We start from the raw sequence: 23,004 nt of genomic DNA, 5'->3' as shown, positions 1-23,004 counted from the left end.
CAACAGCCATAATGAAACGTGCATCTCTGCCTTTTCCCAAGGTAAGAGCAACCAATTGTGCCATAACGCATGAAATCAACTTTTTTGGCTGCAGACCACCAACACAGCTGAAATTTAGGACCTGATAGGAGATTTTCAAAGTGGAATCCCACTGGACAGAAATACAGTGTTTGCAATTCACTCTCCGTGCAGTTCCAGCAGAGCTAGCAATGGTGGAAGCTGTAGGATAGGGAGGACTGAAGTTTTTGTGCATTTTGAACCACAGCAGGATTAAACAACAGATGCTAAAAATATCGTGAACCCCATACGATACATATTTCATACTTGCCAGCCATCACTAGTTGGCTTTAAATTGAGTGGCTTCAACCAGTCTAACTATTGTGTACATTTTTGCAGTATCAAGCCCTTACTTTGTATCAATTTTTCCACTTATTTTAGTAAGAGTTTCTCCCAATTTGTTTCATAAAGAAAAAAAAAAAAAGCCAAACCAAACCCCTACACATAGCTAAGTAAAAGGAGAAACAATGAAGTGTAACCATTGAAATCAGATTGCAAGTAATACCTATGGAATAGCTACTACTGGGTGGCAATAGGTTAGAAGAACTATAGCTTCTTGCACTTGAGGCCCATGACCAGCAACAGATTTGGTATATGCTCCTACTTTCAAGGAAAGCAGGAGTTCACTGGATCCTTTGCAATTCAAGCATGCAGGGTTAGGGTCAGATACTTTCTGACTGAAGTATCAACCCTTTAGAATATCTTCTTAAACAATTATAAACTACTTCCATTTTCATTCTTGTTAGCTGACAAATGTATCCTTGAGCACACAGACATTAACACTCACTGTAGAAAAAAACCTCTGGATTTAAAGTACTGTAGATAGGTTTTTACCAGGCACATGTGAAGAGTAAAAGCATACACCAGGCATAGCTATGCTTATATGTTATTAAGCTTTCCAAGGAGTGAAACTTAGCCCAAGAGAAGAGACTCCAGGTAAACATGAGAATACCCGACAGCGTTCGGGCAACCCCCCCTTCAGAAGTGAGCGAACAAACCCTCGAAGGCCTCGTGTCTCTTTAAAATTCAGCTGCACATCGCATTCCACTTGCTGATAAAAGACTCCTGTAAAACTGAAAACAGGTAAAGGCACTTCCTGGAGGCAGAATTAAATAGAGAAGCGGGGGGGGGTTCTTCTGATCTCTCTCAAAAACCAATCAGGCAGGATCCTCCACACGTTGATTCTCCCTATGTCCCTCCTACACCTTTTCCAAAGACCCAATGGCCTTGTCCCTTTGGGAGATTGACTAGAGTCACATGGGCTGAGTCCAGGGCAGGTAACTTAGGAGAAGAGGCAAAAAAAAAAAAAAAAAAGAAAAGAAAAAAAGCTCAAGCCCAGGCTGGGTCCTACCGTGATGTCAGAGGGAGAGAAACCCACAGCTTGTTAATTTCACCTCCCAATCAGACCCGGGGGAAGTAATCACTGGGAACAGGTAGAGCTGCAAGAAGTTTTCTCCATTTTCGCCTTAAACCTTCCCAGCCCCGGGAGCTCTTCTCTTCATATCGTTCCTCCTTGTCCTTTTATTTGCCTGTGATCACTTGGAGGACGGGGACCAGCCTTTGTGGGGATTTTTGCATTTTGTTTTTGTCTGTCTTTCTCCTCTTTTTTTTTTTTTTTGACCTCTGCTTTTGATTGTAGTTGTTTCCCCCTGTGGTCATGACGGCTTCGCACAGTGACTCTTTGGTGGTGTTGTTTGGGGCAACAGCTGGTGCATATGGGGCTAAACTGGGTTCGGATGAGAGGGAACTAATTCTCTTGGTGTGGCAAGTTGTGGATCTGCACAGCAAGAAGGTATGGCTTCACCCTCTTCCCTCCACGTTGCGTTTAGGGCTCCAGGCCGGCGGCAGGAGCCCCCGGCCGCGGCCGCCGGGCTGCGCCACATGGCCCGCGGCACCGACCCGCGCCCGGGGCCGTTTGTTCATTTCACAAATGCACCGGGGAGGAGGAGGGCGCGGACTTTAGTTTGCAAAGACTTACGTATATATTTTTAAAGCCCTTCTCCGTTGGGCTCCCCTTTTAAAGACATTAATTCCGTTTAGGGATTTTTTCCCCTTCGTTTTTGGAGTCTTAAAAGACGTCCCCGTCCCCCCCGCCGCCAAAGGACCCCCTCGAGAAGTGGGTCGGCCTTGTGCTTCGCCTCTTCTCCTCATGCTCCAACTCTTCACTTTTTCTATGAGCTTCATTCCTAAGTCAACCTGCAGGACTTCTTTGAAACACAATGGGCAGGAGCCGGCTAGGGTGGACTGACCCCTGCTCCTGCCCTTCCAGGCACTGTTACCGTTCTCATTTTTTTCTCATCAAAATGACCCGATTCCAGCCAGAAGCCGCCCTGGCTTGTGAGGGGCGAGAGGTCTTCTCCCGAGGCCTCTCCAGCCCGCCTGGGCCCTGGCAACAGACGAGTGTTTTGGGGTGGAAGGGAAGGAAAAGAGGTTCAGAGGCTTTGATTTGTGAAATTGACAAATGCCTTGTTATTGTTTTTGGTCAAATCATTGCTTGTTGGTGCGTGTGTACAGCTGTTTCGGAAAGAGGGCCTGGATCTTCCCCGCATTTCTGAGTGCAGTGGAAGAAGGGACTCCTTCCCTGGCTCCTCACATCTTCCCCTGCTTAAATGTTTTCAGGTAGGGACATTGCACAAATCCCTGGTGAAAGCAGACAATCCGGAGTTGAGTGACCCATGTCGAGAAGTGAGTGGCTTAACACCAGAGGGACTGAGCAAAGCTGAGCCTTTGGACCGAGTTCTCCAACAGGTGAGGACTAACCAGGGCAGATGAATCTTGCTCCCAAGGTTAACCCTCAACTGATGCAATAAAGCAAATAGACTTGATTTTGCCTTTGGCTTTGAAATCACTGCTGTTTCAGAACCAGCAACACCTTGAAACTGACCCTCTGGAGAGACCTGAGCTATCTGCAACTGGACTTCGGGGGAAACAAACAAACAGAGGAATTGAATAATGGTCTATGTACAATGTAGCAGTTTTTGAGCTGGCATTCTGGAGTTCTGACCCCTTTTTTGTTCTGCCTGGCCTCTGTCCTGACTTTAACCTAAATTTCTAACTCAAGGCTCCATCTGAATTTAACCATGCTAACTACATTTTTGAAAGAGAGATTTGATCAAAGAAGTACCTGTCCACTATATGATCCAGCAGCCTCAGTGCTGATGTCAAGCCTTGTCTTTCTCATGTTCTGAAAAAATAATTCAGTCTTAAAAAAGTAATTAACTGGAAAACTTAAGTTTCTGTAAAGTATTACCTGTGCAGTGAGTGCATGACTTCTCTTTCATGTTTCACTGAATTATCTTTAATTATCAAACTGGGTAATTGTAGTGATAGAGACATTTTTAAGTCTGAATCTAAATTCATAGTAGAGGGAAGATAAAACCTTTCTTTTTGTTGCTTGTTTCTACTATTGATGCACTTTGCTCTATGAACCACTTTGCATCACTTCAGTATTGGGTAATACAATAACTTATATTTTCTCATGATTCTCACAGTTCAAGAAACAGGTGGGGTTTTTTCAATGTTAGTGTATATAGACTGTATGTATGTATATAGTGGCTTTCTGTCTTTTTTTAAAACTTGATAGCTGAGTGACATGTACATGAAAGGAAAAATAGTAATGCATATTTGTGGAGTATATAAAACTGACTTTCCACAACTCATTTGAATCACTGTAGGTGTGCTTCAGAGAGAAACTTGCTTAGGCAGTAAAACAGGTTCATGTTGCTTTAATATCTCCTGAAACATGCACAACTTGGCGGAGTGGGTGCAAATTCTTTTTTGATGCTAGATGTTTAACATCTCACTGTACTTGACCTGACTGTGTTCTGAAGTATTAATGCACAATTATGTACCCTCAGTGTTAACTTATCTTTCAAAATTAATTGTGCTGGCAGTATCTTTTATGATTGTTTGTTACACAGGTTTCACAAGAGGCTAAGAGTGTAAAGTGATTTGTGTAGCTTTGAACTAACCCCTGAGAAAACGTACAGCTGCAGGTTTGATCTTGTCCCAGATCTTGCACTGAAAGCATCTGGAACAGCTTAGCAAAGTACACTCTGTTTACCTTTATAACAGACATACTTTAATTATATTCAATACTTTTATGAGCAATTGTATCTTATTGTCATAAATTGCACTGTAGGTGGATCAACTTCAGCCTATAAAGGGAAATAGTACCTTTGTGTGGAGGTGTGGTGCAGACTCTTGCAAAACATCTTTCTTTTTTCCTTTTTTCTTTTTGGGTGGTACATCCATTCAGTTGAGGAAGGAGGATTCTGCTTTAAAGCACTGGAATGGCATTCAAGATGTGTGTTCCTCTGCCTGTTGCAGTTTTTTGCCATGGGCAGTTCAATTAATCTGTGCCTTTGTTTCCATATCTGAAGAAGGAGGGGGAAAAAAGGAGATGGTGATGCTATTTGATTTCAAGGGGGTGTGGAAAGGTTTATTAATTAATGCCTATGAAGTGCTTATATCCTGGGGTGGAAAACAGGAGAATTTAAATGCTATGGGTATAGTGCCAAATCCTGCATCTGTCATGACCCTTGAATGCTCTGCTGGTATCAAGGATTTTAAGTGTAGTCAGTAAATCTAGGTTTTATTTTCTTTTTCATTTAAATTTATTTTTGCAAATGGAGACATGCTTTTAAAAAGGGGAATTAACTAAAGTTGTTTTTTAAAAACACCAGTATAAACATATGCCTGGATATAAGATTGCAAAACTGAGTATATGAAACTGGCTTTCCATTTGATTGAATCATTGTGGAGAAGTGGAGGGGTGGTTACACACCCATGCCAGCCACATCATCAGAACCCTCACTGGCTATTCTGACTTTGCCTTGAGTTTCTAAGTCTCTGCTTGTCCTGGAGACTGTTTCCAAATCACAGTATGTCAATAGATGGTAACTCTCAGCTTTGTTTTCTAGGTGGCGATTTAATAGTGAGTGAGGCTGAGCCGTTCCATTGAACAAAAAGAGATTACTTCTTATTCAGAGAGCTTTCCATGTTCACCATCAAAGGCATATGCTCTGAGTTCCTTAATTGTGGATTAGAGGCTTTAATTGAAGAGATGTCTTTTAATTAGATTTTTTGATGTTAGTTCTAGAAAACATGTATTCCCCTGAACAAAACTGACCATCTTCTCCAGGGACAGCTATGTAGCGTTATCCTAAAAATAGTTTCAAAGCTCAGACAGTATCTTTTTCAAAGAAAAATAATCAATTTATTAAATTTATTTTGACTGTTCTAAAGCGGTACACTCCCATCCATACCTGTAGAGAGCTGAGTGTGCAGTTATGTTTTATGATATACAGTGTGCATCTACATGTTCATTAATGCATCGTAGTTACTGTACATTAAGTTAGTACTTGGCTCACCAAGTACTAAATCAATGCACAGTAACTCTACTGCATAATAGCATTGGCACACAGTTTCTTAGTGATGCTTACAGTGCAGTAGCTTAGTACTACTACACAGTAGCATATTAGCATGGTTTTTGCCTAGCATGCTACTTGCAAAGTAAGCATCTCATGTAGACACACCCATAGTGTCACAGTTGGAAAGCTTTGTGTTACTGCACAAAGATGGACATATGGCTCTTTCATGAATTTTTAAGTCTGTATCTTTTGAGTCATGTGCAGAGGATTCAAAATGGAAATGACTCCAAGACTTAATTTCTAAATCAGTCATCTCTGTACTTGAAAACCTATGATCAACTCCTTTTGCTGGTTTAGATTTATGTCAGGGTACAAGCAACAAATCCTAAATAAATGCCTCTTAATATAGAGCAAAGCTACACAGAAGTATCTGGGCTTGGCATTAAAAAGAAAGCCTTGCCAGCTTTAACATTATTTCCTTCCAAGCGTTAATCAGCTACCCTCCAATTCTCAGTCATGAGATTGTAGAAAAATCCCATGATTTTTAAGACATTTAATTTAACAGTCTTTGTTTGCTTTCTGGTTTCTGAGCCTTTACAGTAAGATCAGTGTATTTTCAGGCACTTCTCCAACCATGAAGCTGATCTTTATTTGTGTTCAAATAAAATGTGAAGGTTGAGCTTCTCATGCATTTCTCTGACTCTAGGTGATGGAACTTTATTTAAGTAAAAGACAAAATGCTGTAAGAAATGATAACGCTGCTTATGTCTCAGTTCTCTGAGTGCTTTACAAGGGTCATGGCTAAGCATAGCAAGTTTCACCTATTTAAGTCCCAGATTTCATAGGCTGACTCAGTGTCCTGGCTGGTTGATGCAAATTGAAAGAAAAGTCCCAAAATTGGCTGTTGCAGGGAAGGGCATGGGGCGGAGCCTGGCAGGGAAGTGGAGTAGCACAGTGGGCCAGGAGTAAGGCGAGCAGACTGGACCACCTGCCTCTGCCTGCAGCAGCACCACTGACTTGGGGGAGGAGGGTGGGGGACAGGGTCCTGGATTTTCTTTAAAAATATGGTCACCCTGTTTCCCTAGCATAGTTGTGCCATTCACATACCAACCTGATAGTGGACAGAGCTTTAAAAAAGTAACTACAATAGAGAAATGTTTACAATATGAAAGTATGTGGTGTCTTTTATGCCCTGTTACTGATTTACTTTGAGAAACATTCATAAAAAGAGGAAGGTTTCCATAATTAAGGAAGTTTCATATCTCGCCTCTCAAAAAATGCCGCCCAAATTCAGTTATGTAACCATTTGCAATGGCTTTTTTTGTTCTACTTGGATATTTTCCTTTTGGACTGTCCTAAATTTTCAGGCCTTTCATCACATTATCTGTTGAGTCAAGTTACCCCAGAGCATTTAGTCTTCTCTCACTTAGAGAGCCTGGAATCAAGCACAAGTTGAAAATACTAACAGGTTTGCCATTCACTCAGGTAGCCATAAAAGCAAATTGCTAAATGCACCATTACAAAAATTTTCTTTTATCAACCCAGCAAATGAGCCACACACACAACGTATTTTACCAAACATAACCTGAACAATCAGGAAACAAGATAGTTGTTTGCCCTTAAACTAGGAAACGGAAAGAAACAGTAAATTCCTGTAGCCTGATCAACAGGTTGCAACTTCATTTAACAAGACTTGTATTACATCCTCCTCTTACCATAAGAGCACAGATGCCAGAAATAAAATAAAAAGAATGCAAAATCATTTGTATCTGAAGTTTTTTTAATGCCAATCTTATGAGTTTGGAGGCTTGACACATGGTTTTTAAATGTGTGCTCTTGGCAATACTGTGGGCATCTTGCAATAATGGAAGCAACATAACTCACTCTATATTTAAACAGTGCACTTTCTCAGTGTCTTTCAGCATCCTTTTTCCATGTTCTGCACTCCAAAATGCTAGCAGAAATGTTGGCTGAATTTTTTTTTTTTTAACTTCCATTTTGAAAAAATGGAGCAATTGATGTGGATGAAGGAGAATAGCAGTTTTACTTAAGAACTCTGTCATCATGTGGTAGGCTTTAACTGAGCGAAAATTAAGTAACAGGAAAAAGGGAATATGGTGACTTAAGCACTTCAAGATTTGTTTTCATCGTGGAGCTCAAGTCACAACTAAAGTGTTATTCCTAACTCAGGTTTGATGCCCAAAACCTACTAGCTGAAGTGCAGTAACTTTTTTTTTAAGCCCAAGTTAGGGTCTGGTGAGTTGTGTAAACAAGGCAATTTAGTGTAGGTACAGTCTTGTTCTATCAACCTGCCACTAGGCCTCCAGTACTTTCCTACAGTTCCTCCTGTGCCATGTCAGGACAAATTCTCTCATACTTCACTAAAATACAACCAGTAGAATGATCCACCTCACTTTAGTGCAGTAGCTGTGGGACGTGCTCCCCACAGCTTTAACACTACACTAGAGTACATTCAGCATCAATTTGAACGCAGCAGTTCATGTGACAGTTTGCAGTAAGGACACCCCTCACTTCTAGGCAAACTCAGGTAGTAAGTAGAGTGTAGATAACTTGAGTTGACTTTGCAGTTAATGACAAACTTTAGATAGATTCTCTGAAGTACTCAACTTGCAACCCACAAAAAGCTGCAATTTAAGAACTGAAGTTTATAATGGGTCTTTCAACTTCATATTATTCTGAAGAAATTTTATCCAAATACTGCTATCAAATACAGTTGAGTTTTGGAGTAATTGCCTTGTTATTTCTCTGAAACTTGGAACAGGTGTTTAGTGATCAGTTGGCATTTGTAACCAAGCAGGCTGTTATTTCCACAGTAGTGTTTAGATCCTCAGCATGAATTGCCAAGATGCCAAACCAGTCTTCAGGGTGCAAAGTGAAGCGCAGAATTTTGCATGGGTGTGAGGAAGCAGACGCAAGTGCTAAACTAGAATTCTTTGACACAAAGGACAACACCCATTGACTAGATGGTCATATATATTCCCAGTTCCACTTACCAGCTCTATATTTTCTTCTACATGGGGACTTTTGATTAACTTTAGGAAATGGGTGAAATGAAGCCACTGTTGAAAAGCTTATCAGCACTTCCAATCATGTAAATGCTGATGGTGATTTGCTCTCGAAGGAAGTAGGGGAACAGAGTCCAAGCTTGCTCAGCTTCTTAAAACGCTGCTTCAGGGGAATGGAGGGAAAAACATATTCCTTTTAAGGAGGGCATTTAATGATTTAAAATAAATTTACAACTATTTTGAATGGCTGAATACAAACTTTTTAAATAGTGTTTTGGCTTAGCTGGCTAGCTCAGGAGAACAGGACAGTGTATTTAATTATTTGTTTTGTTGAATAGGTGTGCAAGCTGGAACTCCTGCTTGAGAGTAAATTAGAAGGATACTGTATGCCATTTAAAAAAAAAACAAAACCTGCTCTGTGCATGTGTGCAACTTCCTGCAGTGAACTCCTCAGGTGCCAGCTACAGAAACAAACCTATTGCAATCAGCTTTATGTAATATTCTGGTCCTGCATGTGAAATATTTTTCTATTTCCAATTTACTACTGAATTTAGCAATATATTAGTTAAAAGAGTCTTGCGTGTAGTTTTGTAGTCTGTAGTTTCTCCATATCTTTGTGCTTTGGGCTCTGGATACAAGAGTGGGATTTCATATCATTGGCAGTGGAAAAGAATGGTTAATTGATGCCCAAAGTCTATACCTTTAGAGGTGTGGTGTGTGTTTTCACTAAAAATGCAGTTCCCTGTGGGTCACATTTGGACTGCTTACCCCTGATTGTCCTCTAGGCCAAACAAGGGCTTGCATATAAAATGGTTCTGGAGAAAGGATCATTATGTCACGTAGATGTGTGCATTATCGACAGAGTTTGTACTTTATAGGGAATATGTCAATGTAATAATTTTTACGTGTCTAAAGGCCATAAGAGTTTTGATCAACCCAACTACTGTATAAGGATTATTAACCTTATAAAACGGTCATATAAGCCTCATTAAGATTTGCTTCCTCTACAAATTATGTTTAAATTCATTTTACGTCTGATTAAAATGAGATTGGTAGGGTAAGCAACTTCCCTGAAATTATATGACTATTTGCAGATCAAGGAAAAAAATCCAGTATCCCATAAGCTACCATTGTTGTCATCATTTTGAGAACTGGCCCAAATTAGTTCTGCCTCTTAGTGAGAGATTATACCTTGTTTCAGTTGTGAACAGGAAAAGTTTGCATACTCTTTCCTGCCTGACGCTACTATCTGCTTCTGGCAGAATTAAACAGTAACTGAAACTTATCAGGTTGGGATAGCTTAGCAGCTATTAGAAAGTAAATCATCACAATGACCTGTTAAAGCATTGCTTGGATTGTTCATATTTTCACATTGGATAACATGATGATATGCTTGGAAGCCATGTAACTTTTCAAGCGCATGTGTCATTAATATAGTCTAACATTTTCGTGGTGGTGTGTAGGACTTGAATGCTCTTGTAGCTCAGTGTTTTTCTAAACAGTAAATAGTGTCTTATCTGAAAGCAAAGGGCTCATATAGTCTGATGCAGTGACTGCTGAGTTAGAAGCATCTGACCCCAGAGGATATTTGGCTTATTTCCTTTACCTTACTCTAAGCATTTATTCAGTCAAATGTGCTGGTAATGAGTCATGGTATTGTCAGAATACCCCCTAGGTGTCTTGCTGAACTAAGAATCCTGGTCCTGGAGTTTAAGCACTTTTAATTAAAACAAAACCCGCAGACCTGAGAGTGATGTGAAAAATGGTTTCACCAGCTTAAGAAACTAAATTATTTCCGTGGAACAATATTGGTTCTTTCACATTGCCTTGTTTTTATTCCACTGCTCTCCTATGAGTCTTCAGTCTTGTCCTTGTGGAAGCTCATGTGTTAAACAGAGAAATTGCACATAAACCGGTTAAGTGATCAGAAGCCAGTTCAAATCTGTAACACAACAGAAATTCAGTGCACATAAACTGCATTCAAAATGACCAAAACTGGTTTAAGATGAACCTGGTTGGATGTAGTATAGACTTAACTGATTTAGGTTAAATTGGTTTATTGAACTTCTATCTTAGATCCCCTCCAAATTCAGGTTAACTCTCTGTCCCCCGGGATGCTTTTCACTTTCCCCTCAAACCCCCCTCGCAGGGTGGATGTGCTAGCCTTGGTCCAAGCTGTCTGCTCCAGGGTGGCATAGTCTGGTGCCCCAGACTTCTGACCTGGGCCACTGCAGGGATCTGGCTGCATTTCCAGAATCAAAAGTAAATATCCTTTCACTTATTGGTTCAATATATGCGGTTTAGACTAACTAGTAAAGATTGAGTGGATTCAACCTCAGGCTTTCTTACTCTAGGACTGCAGAGCCAGTGCTTCTGCACATTGCTGTACTAAGCACTTTTAGTGTCTCTAAGCCTCATTCTTGCAGATGCTGTGTAGTTAACCACTGCTAAATCAAGACAACACCTTTCTCAACATGTTGTGGCACATCTAGGTGGGGTAGTTTGGCATATTAGTAAAGCATAGATGCTGACTGGCTTTTGTTGTAGGTAGCAAGCCAGTATTGTGGCAAGAGCTATAAAAAGGCTAATTGGTCTTTGGTTGTGGAGTAACTGCCCTCATAATGCCTGCTTTATGCAACACCATTGCATTTAATACTTTGTTTAATATAGGGGATGGTCCCTTTTTCAGAGACTACTTTTTGCCCTTTGGCTCATTGCTTTCTTTTCCCCTAAAAGTTTAAGTGCTTTGATAGAAATACAAACACTAATTCTGTCCATCTCTTGTCTGTAATTATGTGAGTAGCTGCCTTCTGGTTTTATTTTTTTCCTTGTTGACAAACCTGTATTCAGAAGAATGATTATAAAGAGAGAACTTTCAGTAATGTGTAAACATTTTAATAATCCACAAATGCAGAGAGAGTATTTGATATCCAAGTCCCCTTTTCTCTGGAAGAAGAAACTCTTAGCGTAGACTTAACCTGGCATATTCAATATAACAATAAATGCTTACCATCTAGACTCTCCCTATGTCTGAAGAAGGGTGTTTGTGTCCGAAAGCTTAAAAAGAACATTTTTTCCAACTATTTAGTTTGCCTAATAAAAGATATCACATTTACTAAAAGAACCTTGTCTGCTTACCATCTAGTCAGTTGCTGGTAGAAGGATTTTGGGAAGGAATGATGATCTAAAAGTGTATGGTTTACAGATGCATCAGTTGCATGGATTTATCCATCCTGACCCATTATCAACAGCAACAAAGCTTTAAAAATGTGTTTGCTGAACTTCTCAATTAGTTTTCCTTTCCTTTCTTCATTTTGCTGAATTAAATCTCTAAAAAAAACCCCCATAATTGTTTCATAGATGTTTTCTTCTTTGTTACAAATAAAGTTCTTCTTGTCTTTTCATAGAAAAGAGTTGCAAAATCACAAACTCTGCATAACAATTCCAGAAAACCACATCTCCTGTTTCTGTTGGTAATGAACAATTTTTCCTACTACTCTTATTGCAGTTGTCTCATCACTTCAGTACACGGGTAGGAACTGAATTGTTTGAAAAGCCATCAGAATGCATTGGATTGTGGTTTTGCTTGCTGTGGTATCTTCCTTTGGGACCTTATCTGTCTCACCTCTGATATGTTTGATGAGCTTATGTTCTTGAAACCATTCCCAACCTATTCTAGTCTCTAAATGTGTCAGGATAGCCCTGCCACTTTTGTAGAAAAGATACAATTGCTTTGCCAACCTGTTCTTTAACCCAATATGCTCATGTCCTGCGAAGCTAGACAGTCATTGTATTTGTCCTTTGCCAAATGGTGTATTTAGAGTAGATAAATGCTGAGTAGTGTGTGAGAAATTTTGTAGTTCAATAGCAGAAAAGCAGCTGCAGCAACAACAACAACAATAATAATTAAACCCAGCTTCCCTTCTGCTCCTGTAGGAGCTGATTGAAAGGTAACAAATATGTCTACTTTCTTGCTGCTGTCATCTGTATAGAAAAGCTTGAAAAGTAGAGAGAAATTTGAAGGAATGGGTTTTGCACTTGGTTCTATAAGCTCTGAAAGTAGTGGTCATTCTTAGTTCTCGACTCCCTTGAAACATCTTTTGGCTTTAAAAGGGTGTCATTTGAGCTCAAGAACTTCTCTTGAGCTGTCAGTAGTGTGGATCTTCATCTGACAGTGATACAACCTTGCAAGATGACTGTGAAGGTCCTGTTCTTGGGAACACTCTTAAATGTGCTTAAATTTTACATTCTGTGAGTAGGTATGAATTGGCTTTTACAGCATGTGCATAGGCATATGCACACATCTATTCTAAACAAATATCAGAAGTGATTCTGTTACATTAATGATTTGATGCTTCTCCAGTATTAGCCTGCATACAGCTACTGTATAGCACTGTTGGAGGTAACTGAGTACAGAAACATGGGAGGTAGGGTAGGGACAGATGCTGTTCTCCTAATATATCTCTTCTGCGTGTAGTGGTGGTATCTTGTGGTGCATTGCTTCCTGATTAGGTAAGATTTATAAGTCAGTTGGGATTGCCTTATTGACAGAAGGGTTTCTGGTACTGGCTTCGCTAGTTGGTACAGACAGACAGCTGGAGGGGGGAGGGGTGATGGAGACAGCTCCTATCAAGGTAGTAAAAGCTTACCTTCCTTTCTTCCTCCTTCTGTACTGCATTCAGTGCAATATGTAATATGTATTTCATGTGCTGCTAGCAGCACGGATATATGGGGGAAGGGGAAGAGACACACAGGTTTTCCAAGCCTTGAAGGAGACGGACTATTTTAGACATTTTAGCATTTTTTTTAAAACTTGTTTTGCCCGTCCCTTTTTCCCCTTTCGTCACGCATGGCTAATGTCTGTCCTGCAGGATCTTGCTGCCAGGGCCAGTTTTGAGCTGTTTTGAGCAGGGACAGATTCTGGAGTGTGACAGTGATAGTGTGTTAAGGGGCTACTCCACACTTAACAGCATCCTTTAATGTTTGTAAAAAAAGTATCCTGGTTGAGGCAAGCAAAAATCCCTATGTGTTGTGGAGGTGAGGGGAGTCAGAGAGGCCAGTTTATTTTCAAGGTGCAGCCAGTTCACATAGGTTTGTGTTTTAGGGCTCTTCACAGGGAATGGAGCATTTGAAAAATGAAGCTAAGCCACTCCTTCATGAAACCAAAGGCTTCTTACTTCCAGCTCAAGCACTTAAACTGCTGTGGCAAGATTAAGAATCAGGGCAAAGCAGAAGCATGAGGTATCTTGATGAAGACTGAAGTGTATGGAGATGGGTTGAGTGGCATTCCTTCACCTCATTCCCCAACCTACCCATCTTTTTCATCTTTCTGCTTAAAAAATAAAAGGGGAGAAAAACATTTCTTTTTAAAAATCGCTGTGGAAAAAGCCAATTTGTGTGTTCCTTCATTGCAGGGACTGGCTGCTGGCCTCCAACTGGTTAGGGTGGCACTACAAACAATGAGACAGTGTTGAGTAAACACAGCAGTCCCATGCATTACAATCAATAGAGTCAGTGCTAAAGATCACATTGCTAATGAAAGTTTGCCCTTGAAAGAGAGGAGGTGGGGGGTGAATATAGAATACTGTGTGTGCAAGGTTGTATTTAACCCAAGACTTCACTGTAGGGAATATAATGATGAAATCATACAGAGTAATCCAGTTTTGGAATTATGTTCAACCTTGTCTTTCAGGCTGAAGTAATAGATTGCACAAGTAGAGTGCACAATGCTCCAGCCCCTGACAAATATGAGACATTGTTATTGTACAATCTAGAAATATGGGTAAAGGGTCAAAAATGCTGTGCTGGTTTAGTAGACTTGAAGGTGTTCTGCAAAGGGTGCCAACATGTGTGTTCCCTAGGTTGAAGAATTTTGCCTTGGTCAACTTTATTTATTTTTTTTACTCATTTAATTATACTGACCTAGATAAACCAACCACATTGCCCTGCTGTGGAAGTCCAGGGACACTTCCACATTGCTATATCTTATTTTGGTTTTGTGAACCAAACAAGAAATAGTGGTATAAAAAATCTTTAAACAGCTCTAACTGTAACTACCAAAGGCTTTTACTGGTACAGGAGCCTTTAAAATTGCAGTTGTGCCAGTAAAATTATCAACATGGAAGGTAGTTTTCTGTTGTTTCTTTAACTATTCAGTGGGCATTTTGCCTTCATTAAAGAGAGGCAATCCAGTATTGTGAGCTGGCTCTTGAAGGTAGCTTTTAGTTTAAGGTTTTTTATGTGTATATATTAATAATGAAATGTGAAAGCAGACTAAGCCTAAGCAAATAGCTCCGTAAAATGATACAGTCTTGCATGATTTTAATGGGGAATTACTAAGGTAGGAGGCCTACCATACAGCCTAACAGGCAATATCTAGTAAAGCATGCACTTGCATGAAAATTCAGGAGATTTTGGAACTTGAGCATTTATGGAGAGTCCTTATGCATGTAGAATTAGGTCACCGTGAACTTCCAAGTGGGCATGCTTACATGAGACTTTTACTGTGGAGCAGACTAATTAGTTCTGCAGTGAACATCTTGGCATCTACATGTGCAGGGTTATTAGGCTGGAGTAAATGAAAACTCTGCATCAGGGTAGTACTTGTAAATACAAGTACTGTCCTGCTGCAGTTTTTTTTTTAACTCCACAGCAGTGCACATGTAGACACTGGCCCAGCTGGCTGGGTCATGAGGGTGCTTTAGTGCAGGGGCTGCCTGCTTAGTAGCCCTGCACTGAGACACCCTGATGCCCCAGCCAAACAATCTGCAGTATGGTGAGCTGGATCAGAGCAGCCTCAGACTTACTTAACTCTCAGTGAGATGCACTGATTTTCACAGCTTTGTCTGGGCACAAAGAGCTCATTTTCCAGACACTTAACAGTGGCCCTGCCGCTTGGTGCTGCTTGGTGAGGAGGCCATGCCCCCCCAGCACTGATTGACAGAGAGGCCCAGTGGGGAGGAGGGGTAAGGGGTGAAGGGAGAGGGCAGCTGCCATCTTGTCTGCTTCACCCTTTGTGCTGTCCCACCAGCATGTATCTCTCCCTCCCAAGTGGGGTGCTTATAATAAAAACTTATTTCTATTAAGTTTTATTTTTTCGTGGGCAACCCCACAATTTAGGTAGATCCCTACTTATGCATCTTTGATTTAGTTAGCCTATAAGGTTCATCTTTTCTTTTCAAGCCATTGTTATGTGCTATTTTTAGCTATGTAGAAACCTTACCTTTTGCTTGTTTTTTCAAAACATTTAAGAAAATGTTTTGGTATGAAAGAGCAAGTCCAGAAAAATTATATGGGTTACAGGGTTTTCTTTTTTCCTCCATGCTACATCATGGTTTTTAAAGTTTTTGAGTTTCCTTTCAAACACTTGAGATTTTATCCTTACTTTTTTGCTGCTGCTGTTCAGTCCCATCAAAGTCCTTCTCTTACTGAGATTAGGTTATTCAAAGCTCTGAAACTTGCTTTTGGGTGCATATTCTGCTGCAGACTTGTGCAATGTCTGTTGTTGCCATTGCATAGTCTAACAAAGAGACCAGGAGAATTAGTTGGAAGGTAGAGGGATTTTTTTTCCTCAATAAGCAAACATTTAATTAATCATCAGCTGCTTCAGCTGCAGCATCAAAGCAAGCCTAACAATAATGGAATATTGGGCTGCTTGTTCTATATACCTTTGGCATGTGCTATTCTGTCTTCTCTGAGGAGCACATCAAGTGCCTTGTCCTTGGCCTCAGTATATAAACACTTGCTATTAAAATAAACTGATTATATTTTTGCAGATAAAAGCTGCAGATTAATTACTGTGTAATATAGTCTTGCCTTTTGTGCTTTATTGAATTACCTGAGCTAAATGCTGAAGGGGCCCATAGCTGGAAGGCATGCAAATAGCCTGACTCTTGTAAACTTCCATCTAAGAAATAATTAATCTAAAATAGTCATAAAATGCTCTGTATTGGCAGGACTGGGGCAGTGTTTTTCTCCTAAACTCAAAACTAGCTTTCTACTTGTTTTCCAGAAAGAACTGAAACTTAAGTAGCCAGCTGTTGTTTACTATCTTAACTACGTATGTCACCAGTTGTAAGGAAAATGTAAAAGACTGTCTCATAAGAGGGGTGGGTTTTACTTTATGCTTTTCTTATACCTTTTATTTTGTCTTGAACCCAAGCATATAATTTAACTACATCTATAAATTTGCCCTAAGCAGATACTGTGTGAACATACTTCTGATATTTTATATTTTATCATTCTAATTATTCCTTATTAATCTATACGTGGTCAAAAAGTTTTAGATGGCATTGTTCAACTATACTTTTAAAACCCATTTTCCTTTATAGTTGTTCATTTTTTCCATTTTCTGTTAAGAGAGTTTCTGACAGACTTTCATATGGGTAATTCTATTTTTTTCTTGGACATTTTCCCACAATTGTAAGAGCTCTATGTACTTTTCCCCCTAAGGCTCCATAGTTGCTCTCTTTCCCAGTGGTTAGGGCATTGTGATGTCAGTCAGATTAGCTCCCAAGAGTTAGACTTCATGGCACATGAATGTAAGGGTGGAAAACTTCTACTGGTGAAAAGTATATATTTTTTAAAACGGCAATGAAAAGACCATACTCAGAACAATGAGATACTGGATTAGAGCCTTATTTTTAAATAATTCTTGTTCTGTTCCCTGAAGAATTTTGTTTGGAGTCTGCCATAGGAAGATGAAATGGGTCAATTTCTATAACTGGCTGAGTTAATGACAATAGATTATTTTCATAGTAACAGCCAATGTGAATGGCATCAACTTGGAGGACAAACAGTAATTCCACTGCACACTAGTTATTTTATTGGCACAAAAGGGGCAAAAAATGCTGCTAGAATTCTGTTTTCAGAGCAGTAGTAAGAAAAGACGAGACTGACAGCCATTAAGAAGTGACCTGAGATTCCTCCAAGAGGAAACTATTCAAGGTGGTTCCAAACTTGGTGCACAGTTTGGCTGCTGTTTGGGAAAATCTAGCCCAAATTTGCGCATTTTGAAGCTATTTGAATTTGGACTATGTGAATGACTGGGTTAAGAGAACCAGTGAATCTACCTACCTACCTGCTTACCTGTCTTGCATTTTATTTGGCATAATATTTGAGCAACGTACCATCATTAATATAGTTATTTTTCAAGACTTTTGGAATGGAAACTGAGGCACAGAGCAACTAAGTAACTTGGCAACTCCAAAAGTCTGTGGCAGAGCAGTGATTGAACCCATCTCCTTGAGTTGAAAATGAATGTTGTAGCAACTGGGTTGATGTTCTTTATTTCTGTGTGATAGTACAAAAAGAGGGTATAGCCATAACCTGGTAATCAGAAGAATATTGATTTTTTTTTTTTCCTGTATTGTTTTTTCTGAAATGGAAAGTAACTTCTTCTAATAAAAGTTGAGGTGAGAGGTGTTTGACCTGCATGATTTTTCATCAGAAATAAATTCAGCTTAAATTGAAGCCTCACTCTTGTGGAAGGGTAGAAGCATTATTTCCTTCTTGCACCAGGCTCAGAGTATTAACCAGATATGGTAGCTCTTTTGCATTGCCAGAAGCAGAAAGAAATTAGCCATGGCTTGATGGATTGCGCATTTTTTGCGTGTGTTGTGATTTCAGTACAAGGTCACCATGTACCCATTATCAGCCATGTGGAATAACAGTTAACAGATGAACAAAGGCAAGGGGTTACTATAGGATTCTCTGTTTAAAAAGTTACCCAGCATAATAGGAGTTATCATGGTTGCAAATACTATTGAAGCAGTCCACACATGTCTTTGTAGTACTGGCAAGTTTTAAATTATTTCAGTGTGTGGATTAGACAGACAGCATCCAGATAGAGTAAGGGGGCAGAAAACAGTTCCATTTAAAGATCAGATTATTCCTAGATGTGGATAGGACCTGAGACACCAGAGTACAAATGGGAACACTTCTAAAGTTGAGGTGTGTTGTTTTCAAGTCTCTGTCTAGTACCCAGCTCATGATTTGGTCTTTCAGATTTCACCTTTTATACTATGTATAGCCTGTAACTCTTAAGGCCCATTGTAAGCACTTTAGGAGAGGCACATCTGCTTGGTTTGGTTTCGTTTTTGTGTGTGTTTTTTTTCTTTAAGGCTTTGTTTTCTATTTTGATATCTTTAAAGTTCAGTTATCTTACACTGAGTGAGAAGCAGTAGAAAATTTTGGGAGGCGCTCGTGTTTTAGTCGGTGTGTATATTGTGAATGGTAGGGGGTTGGGTTTATCTGTTACTTTAAACAAAACAATGCTCTGTAAATAATGGCTTGTCAGTGTGGTTCCTTGTCCCAGCCAGAACATATAACATGCATGTATAGAAAGTGCAGAGGAAGTCTCATGTTAGGAACTCAGACCTGTGATCCTTTTCCATTGATATTTTTTTCTTTGTAATAGAGACTGTAGGTATTCAACCTCTCTCAGGATCAGGCCCAGAGGCAGGGCCAATATTATTACTTACTTGAGCAGAAGCTGTACAATTGCCATTACTCCCTTTTTCCTGTGGTTTATGAGTTGCTGCATGGAGCTGCACAGAATGTGTGCTCTATGAAATGCAGGTCTGAAATAAAAACTAAAGAACCCAACTCCTGCCTTAATTAGATATCTGCATATAAACCCTGTTTCTGATAGTGGACTTGAAGTAAACCATGGTTTGGTCCATCTCCAAACCTGGGGTGTGTAAAACCCAGACAGAATTTCAAATTAAAATTTATATTGTGTGGATCATACGTAGTTTGTTACAAATCTATAGTTTGGATCTTGACTCTGTAAATTATGCTCCTCTAAATGTGAGTTTTATACATGCAAGATATATACATGCCCAAAGGGAGGTAATCCCAACAAGGGTCAAAGGGAGCAGGAGGGCACATAAACCCCCATGGCTCACTAAGAGCATCCGGGAATGTCTCCTTGCTAAAAGGGAGGCATATACCCAATGGAGAGATGGGGTCATCGCCAAGAAGGACTATGTTATAGTCGCCCGAGGATGTAGGGGGGCAGTCAGGAGGGCCAAGGCAGAGTTGGAGATAGGACTAGCTTCCCGGATTAAGGACAATAAGAAGTCCTTCTTCAAATACATAGGGGGTAAAAAGAGGGTCCCGGGTAATGTGGGGCCCCTGCAGGACACGATGGGCAACTTAGTCATCACGCCAGATGACAAAGCTAACATATTTAACGATTTCTTTGCCTCTGTCTTCCTAAGTAGGGACCAGTTCAGCCACCTCCCTGCTGGGCCCCCCTCGGGCCCCGAGAGAGACACGCCTGGGGCAGGGGTTAGCGAGGAGTTAGTTAGGGTACTTCTGGAGAGGCTGGACGTGTTCAAGTCCGCTGGTGCGGACGATCTTCACCCTAGGGTTCTACAGGAACTGGCTGAGGTCATTGCGGGACCCCTGGCACGGCTCTATGAGCACTCGTGGTGCTCTGGCGAGGTGCCGGAGGACTGGAAGAGGGCCAATGTGGTCCCTATCTTCAAAAAGGGAAAAAAAGAGGACCCGGGAAATTACAGGCCAGTTAGTCTGACCTCAATCCCGGGTAAGCTCTTTGAAAAAATTATCCTGGCACACATCCAGGAGGGCCTTGCGGGGGAATGCATGCTCAGGGGCAACCAACATGGGTTCATCAGTGGCAGGTCTTGTCAGACCAACCTGGTGGCCTTTTACGATCAGGTCACCAAATCATTAGACGCAGGGGTTGCTGTGGATGTAGTCTTTTTGGACTTCCGGAAGGCTTTCGACACTGTCTCTCACCCTGTCCTCATCAAAAAGCTGGGAGACTGTGGTGTCGATGCCCACACGGTCAAATGGGTCGCCAACTGGTTGGAGGGCCGCACCCAGAGGGTGGTAGTGGGTGGGTTCTTCTCGACCTGGAAGGACGTGGGCAGTGGGGTTCCGCAGGGCTCGGTCCTCGGGCCCGCACTGTTCAACATCTTCATCAGTGACTTGGATGAGGGGGTAGAAAGCACCCTGTTCAAGTTTGCTGATGACACTAAGATGTGGGGGGATGTGGGTGCACTAGAAGGGTGCAATAGGCTACAAGCTGACCTTGACAGGTTGCAACGGTGGGCGGATGAGAATAGGATGGGGTTTAACACTGATAAGTGCAAGGTGTTGCACATGGGGAGGAAGAACCGGCACCACACTTACAGGTTGGGGAACTCCCCTCTTGCCAGCACGGAGACGGAAAAGGATCTTGGAGTCGTCATTGACTCCACGATGAACATGGGCCGGCAGTGTGGGGAGGCAGTCAAGAAGGCCAATCGTACCCTGTCATGCATCCACAGATGCATCTCGAGCAGGTCCAGGGAGGTGATCCTCCCCCTCTATGCGGCACTGGTCAGGCCGCAGCTGGAGTACTGCGTCCAGTTCTGGGCGCCACACTTCAAGAGGGACGTGGACAATATGGAAAGAGTTCAGAGGAGGGCCACTCGTATGATCAGGGGTCAGCAGGGCAGGCCTTATGAGGATAGGCTACGGGACCTGAACCTGTTTAGCCTCCACAAGAGAAGGTTAAGGGGGGACCTTGTGGCCTGCTACAAACTGGTCAGGGGGGATCAGCAGGTATTGGGGGAGTCCCTGTTCCCCCGTGCGCTGCCAGGAGTGACCAGGAATAACGGTCACAAACTGGCGGAGGGTAAGTTTAGATTAGATATTAGGAGGCGCTACTTCACAGTCAGGGTGGCTAGGGCCTGGAACCAGCTTCCAGGGGAAGTGGTGCAGGCTCCTAGCCTGGGGATTTTTAAAAGGAAGTTAGATGAGCACCTTGCCGGGGTCATCTGACCCCGGTGCTCTTTCCTGCTAAGGCAGGGGGTCGGACTAGATGATCTACCTAGGTCCCTTCCGACTCTAGCTACTATGAAACTATGAAGATAACAGGACATGTAAGTGGAGCCAAATCGTGCAGTTTTTCAAGAATTGGACTTTAAAACTGTCCCTGAAATGTATTTATTTTTAATTGAAAGCCTCTTGCCTACATGGATGTTTACTAGCTAGTAAAGCAGCAGACAAACTCTCTCTTCTGTCTGACATAATGTGGGTCTGCACCGAAGAATTGGGTGGCTGTATGTTATGTGTGTAAGACTGTAGTTTTCTGTCTGTAATCAGTTAGTCTAGAGTGAAGCGTAGATGGAAAATGTAAGAGGTAGAGGAATGCAGATGGTTTGGATTCCTCTACCCTTTAACTACTAAACCAGCAAAATTGGGATAAGGTCATGCTGCTTGTCCTTTTCCAGCATCTGATGAAGTGAACTTGGCTTCACAAAAAAGTGTTCTCTCATTCATATATAATTCATATAATTGAATTGGCTCATAGTTTCATAGTTAGTAGGGCCAGAAGGGACCTGAGCATATCATCGAGTCCGACCCCCTGCCATGGCAGGAAAGAGTACTGGGGTCAAATGACCCCAGCAAGGTGTACATCTGTCCTCCTCTTAAAGACTCCCAGGGTAGGAGCCAGCACCACTTCTCTTGAAAGTTGATTCCAGATCCTAGCTGCCCTGACCGTGAAGTAGCGCCTCCTGATATCTAGCCTAAATCTACCCTCTGCCAGCTTGTGACCGTTATTCCTGGTCACTCTTGGGAGTGCTTGGGGGAACAGGGACTCCCCCAATGCCTGCTGGTCCCCTCTGACTAGTTTATAACAGGCCACTAGATCTCCCCCCTCAGCCTTCTCTTCTGGAGGCTGAACAGGTTCAGGTCCTGTAGCTTCTCCTTGTAGGGTCTGCCCTGCTGCCCCCGATCATGTGAGTGGCCCTCCTCTGGACCCTCTCCATGTTGTCCACATCCCTCCTAAAGCGTGGTGCCCAGAACTGGACGCAGTACTCCAGCTGCGGCCTAACCGGTGCCGCATAGAGGGGGAAGATCACCTCTTTGGACCTGCTCGAGATGCATCTGTGGATGCATGACAAGGTGTGGCTGGCCTTCCTGACTGCATCCTCACACTGCCGGCCCATGTTCATCTTGGCATCAGTGATGACTCCAAGATCCTTTTCTGCCTCTGCACTGACGAGAAGGGAAAGTGCATATCTATCTTGCCTTCTGAATAACATCTGTAGCCAGTGAAACACAATGAGGTACAGAAGCATGCAACCCTTACTGGAGGTTTCAGAAACAGCATGTCTTTTTTTATCTATTTGTTAGGTCGGATGTTATGTCCCTAGGAGGAGCTTGACTAGGGAAGTCTCTGCTTACCTCTTTTAGAATGTGCACTATGTGATGCTGCCGCCTGGCATTGCTTAATGAGAGAGATCTTGTCATTTTCCTATCATGCAGACACTCCTTTCAAATGGAAAGATGAAGGACTTTGGGGGTTTGCGTAGGGGAGTGAAGGAAAGAAAGCTTTGTATACCTTAAGCACATCTATGCAGGGATAGTAGCAAACAAAGATTTAATGTAGACCACAACCTGAATTTCAGTTCCTTCTGGATCTTTCCATTGCCCCATGGTGATAGATCTTATATCCCTTTGCCATCAAGAGGACAAATTTTTGCTCTGGAGATCCATTAGTAGTCTTGCCTGTGGGAGCTGGAATACAG

The 23,004-nt window shown here is 41.6% G+C and overlaps 1 protein-coding gene across 5 annotated transcripts in view; it reads left to right on the top strand.

Annotated features, from left to right (window-relative positions):
- The first annotated feature begins 1,370 nt into the window (after nt 1-1,370).
- Nucleotides 1,371-23,004, top strand: part of ESRP2 (epithelial splicing regulatory protein 2) — a 70,961-nt gene continuing 49,327 nt past the window's right edge. For 2 of the 5 annotated variants that reach the window (XM_090062345.1, XM_090062344.1), the window contains exons 1-2: nt 1,394-1,849; nt 2,677-2,805. In XM_090062345.1, the coding sequence (XP_089918471.1) occupies nt 1,715-1,849; nt 2,677-2,805 (264 nt within the window). In that variant the 5' untranslated portion in view covers nt 1,394-1,714. Of the gene's footprint in view, nt 1,850-2,676; nt 2,806-23,004 lie in introns of all 5 variants that reach the window. The other 3 variants (XR_016444120.1, XM_090062343.1, XM_090062341.1) reach the window with 2 other exon arrangements.

The sequence above is a fragment of the Crocodylus siamensis genome, chromosome 9 (assembly GCF_052110815.1).
Source record: "Crocodylus siamensis isolate JL-2025a chromosome 9, ASM5211081v1, whole genome shotgun sequence".
Lineage (NCBI taxonomy): Eukaryota > Metazoa > Chordata > Crocodylia > Crocodylidae > Crocodylus > Crocodylus siamensis.
Note: the sequence above shows the minus strand (reverse complement) of the source record. Positions and strands in the feature narration are given on the sequence as shown.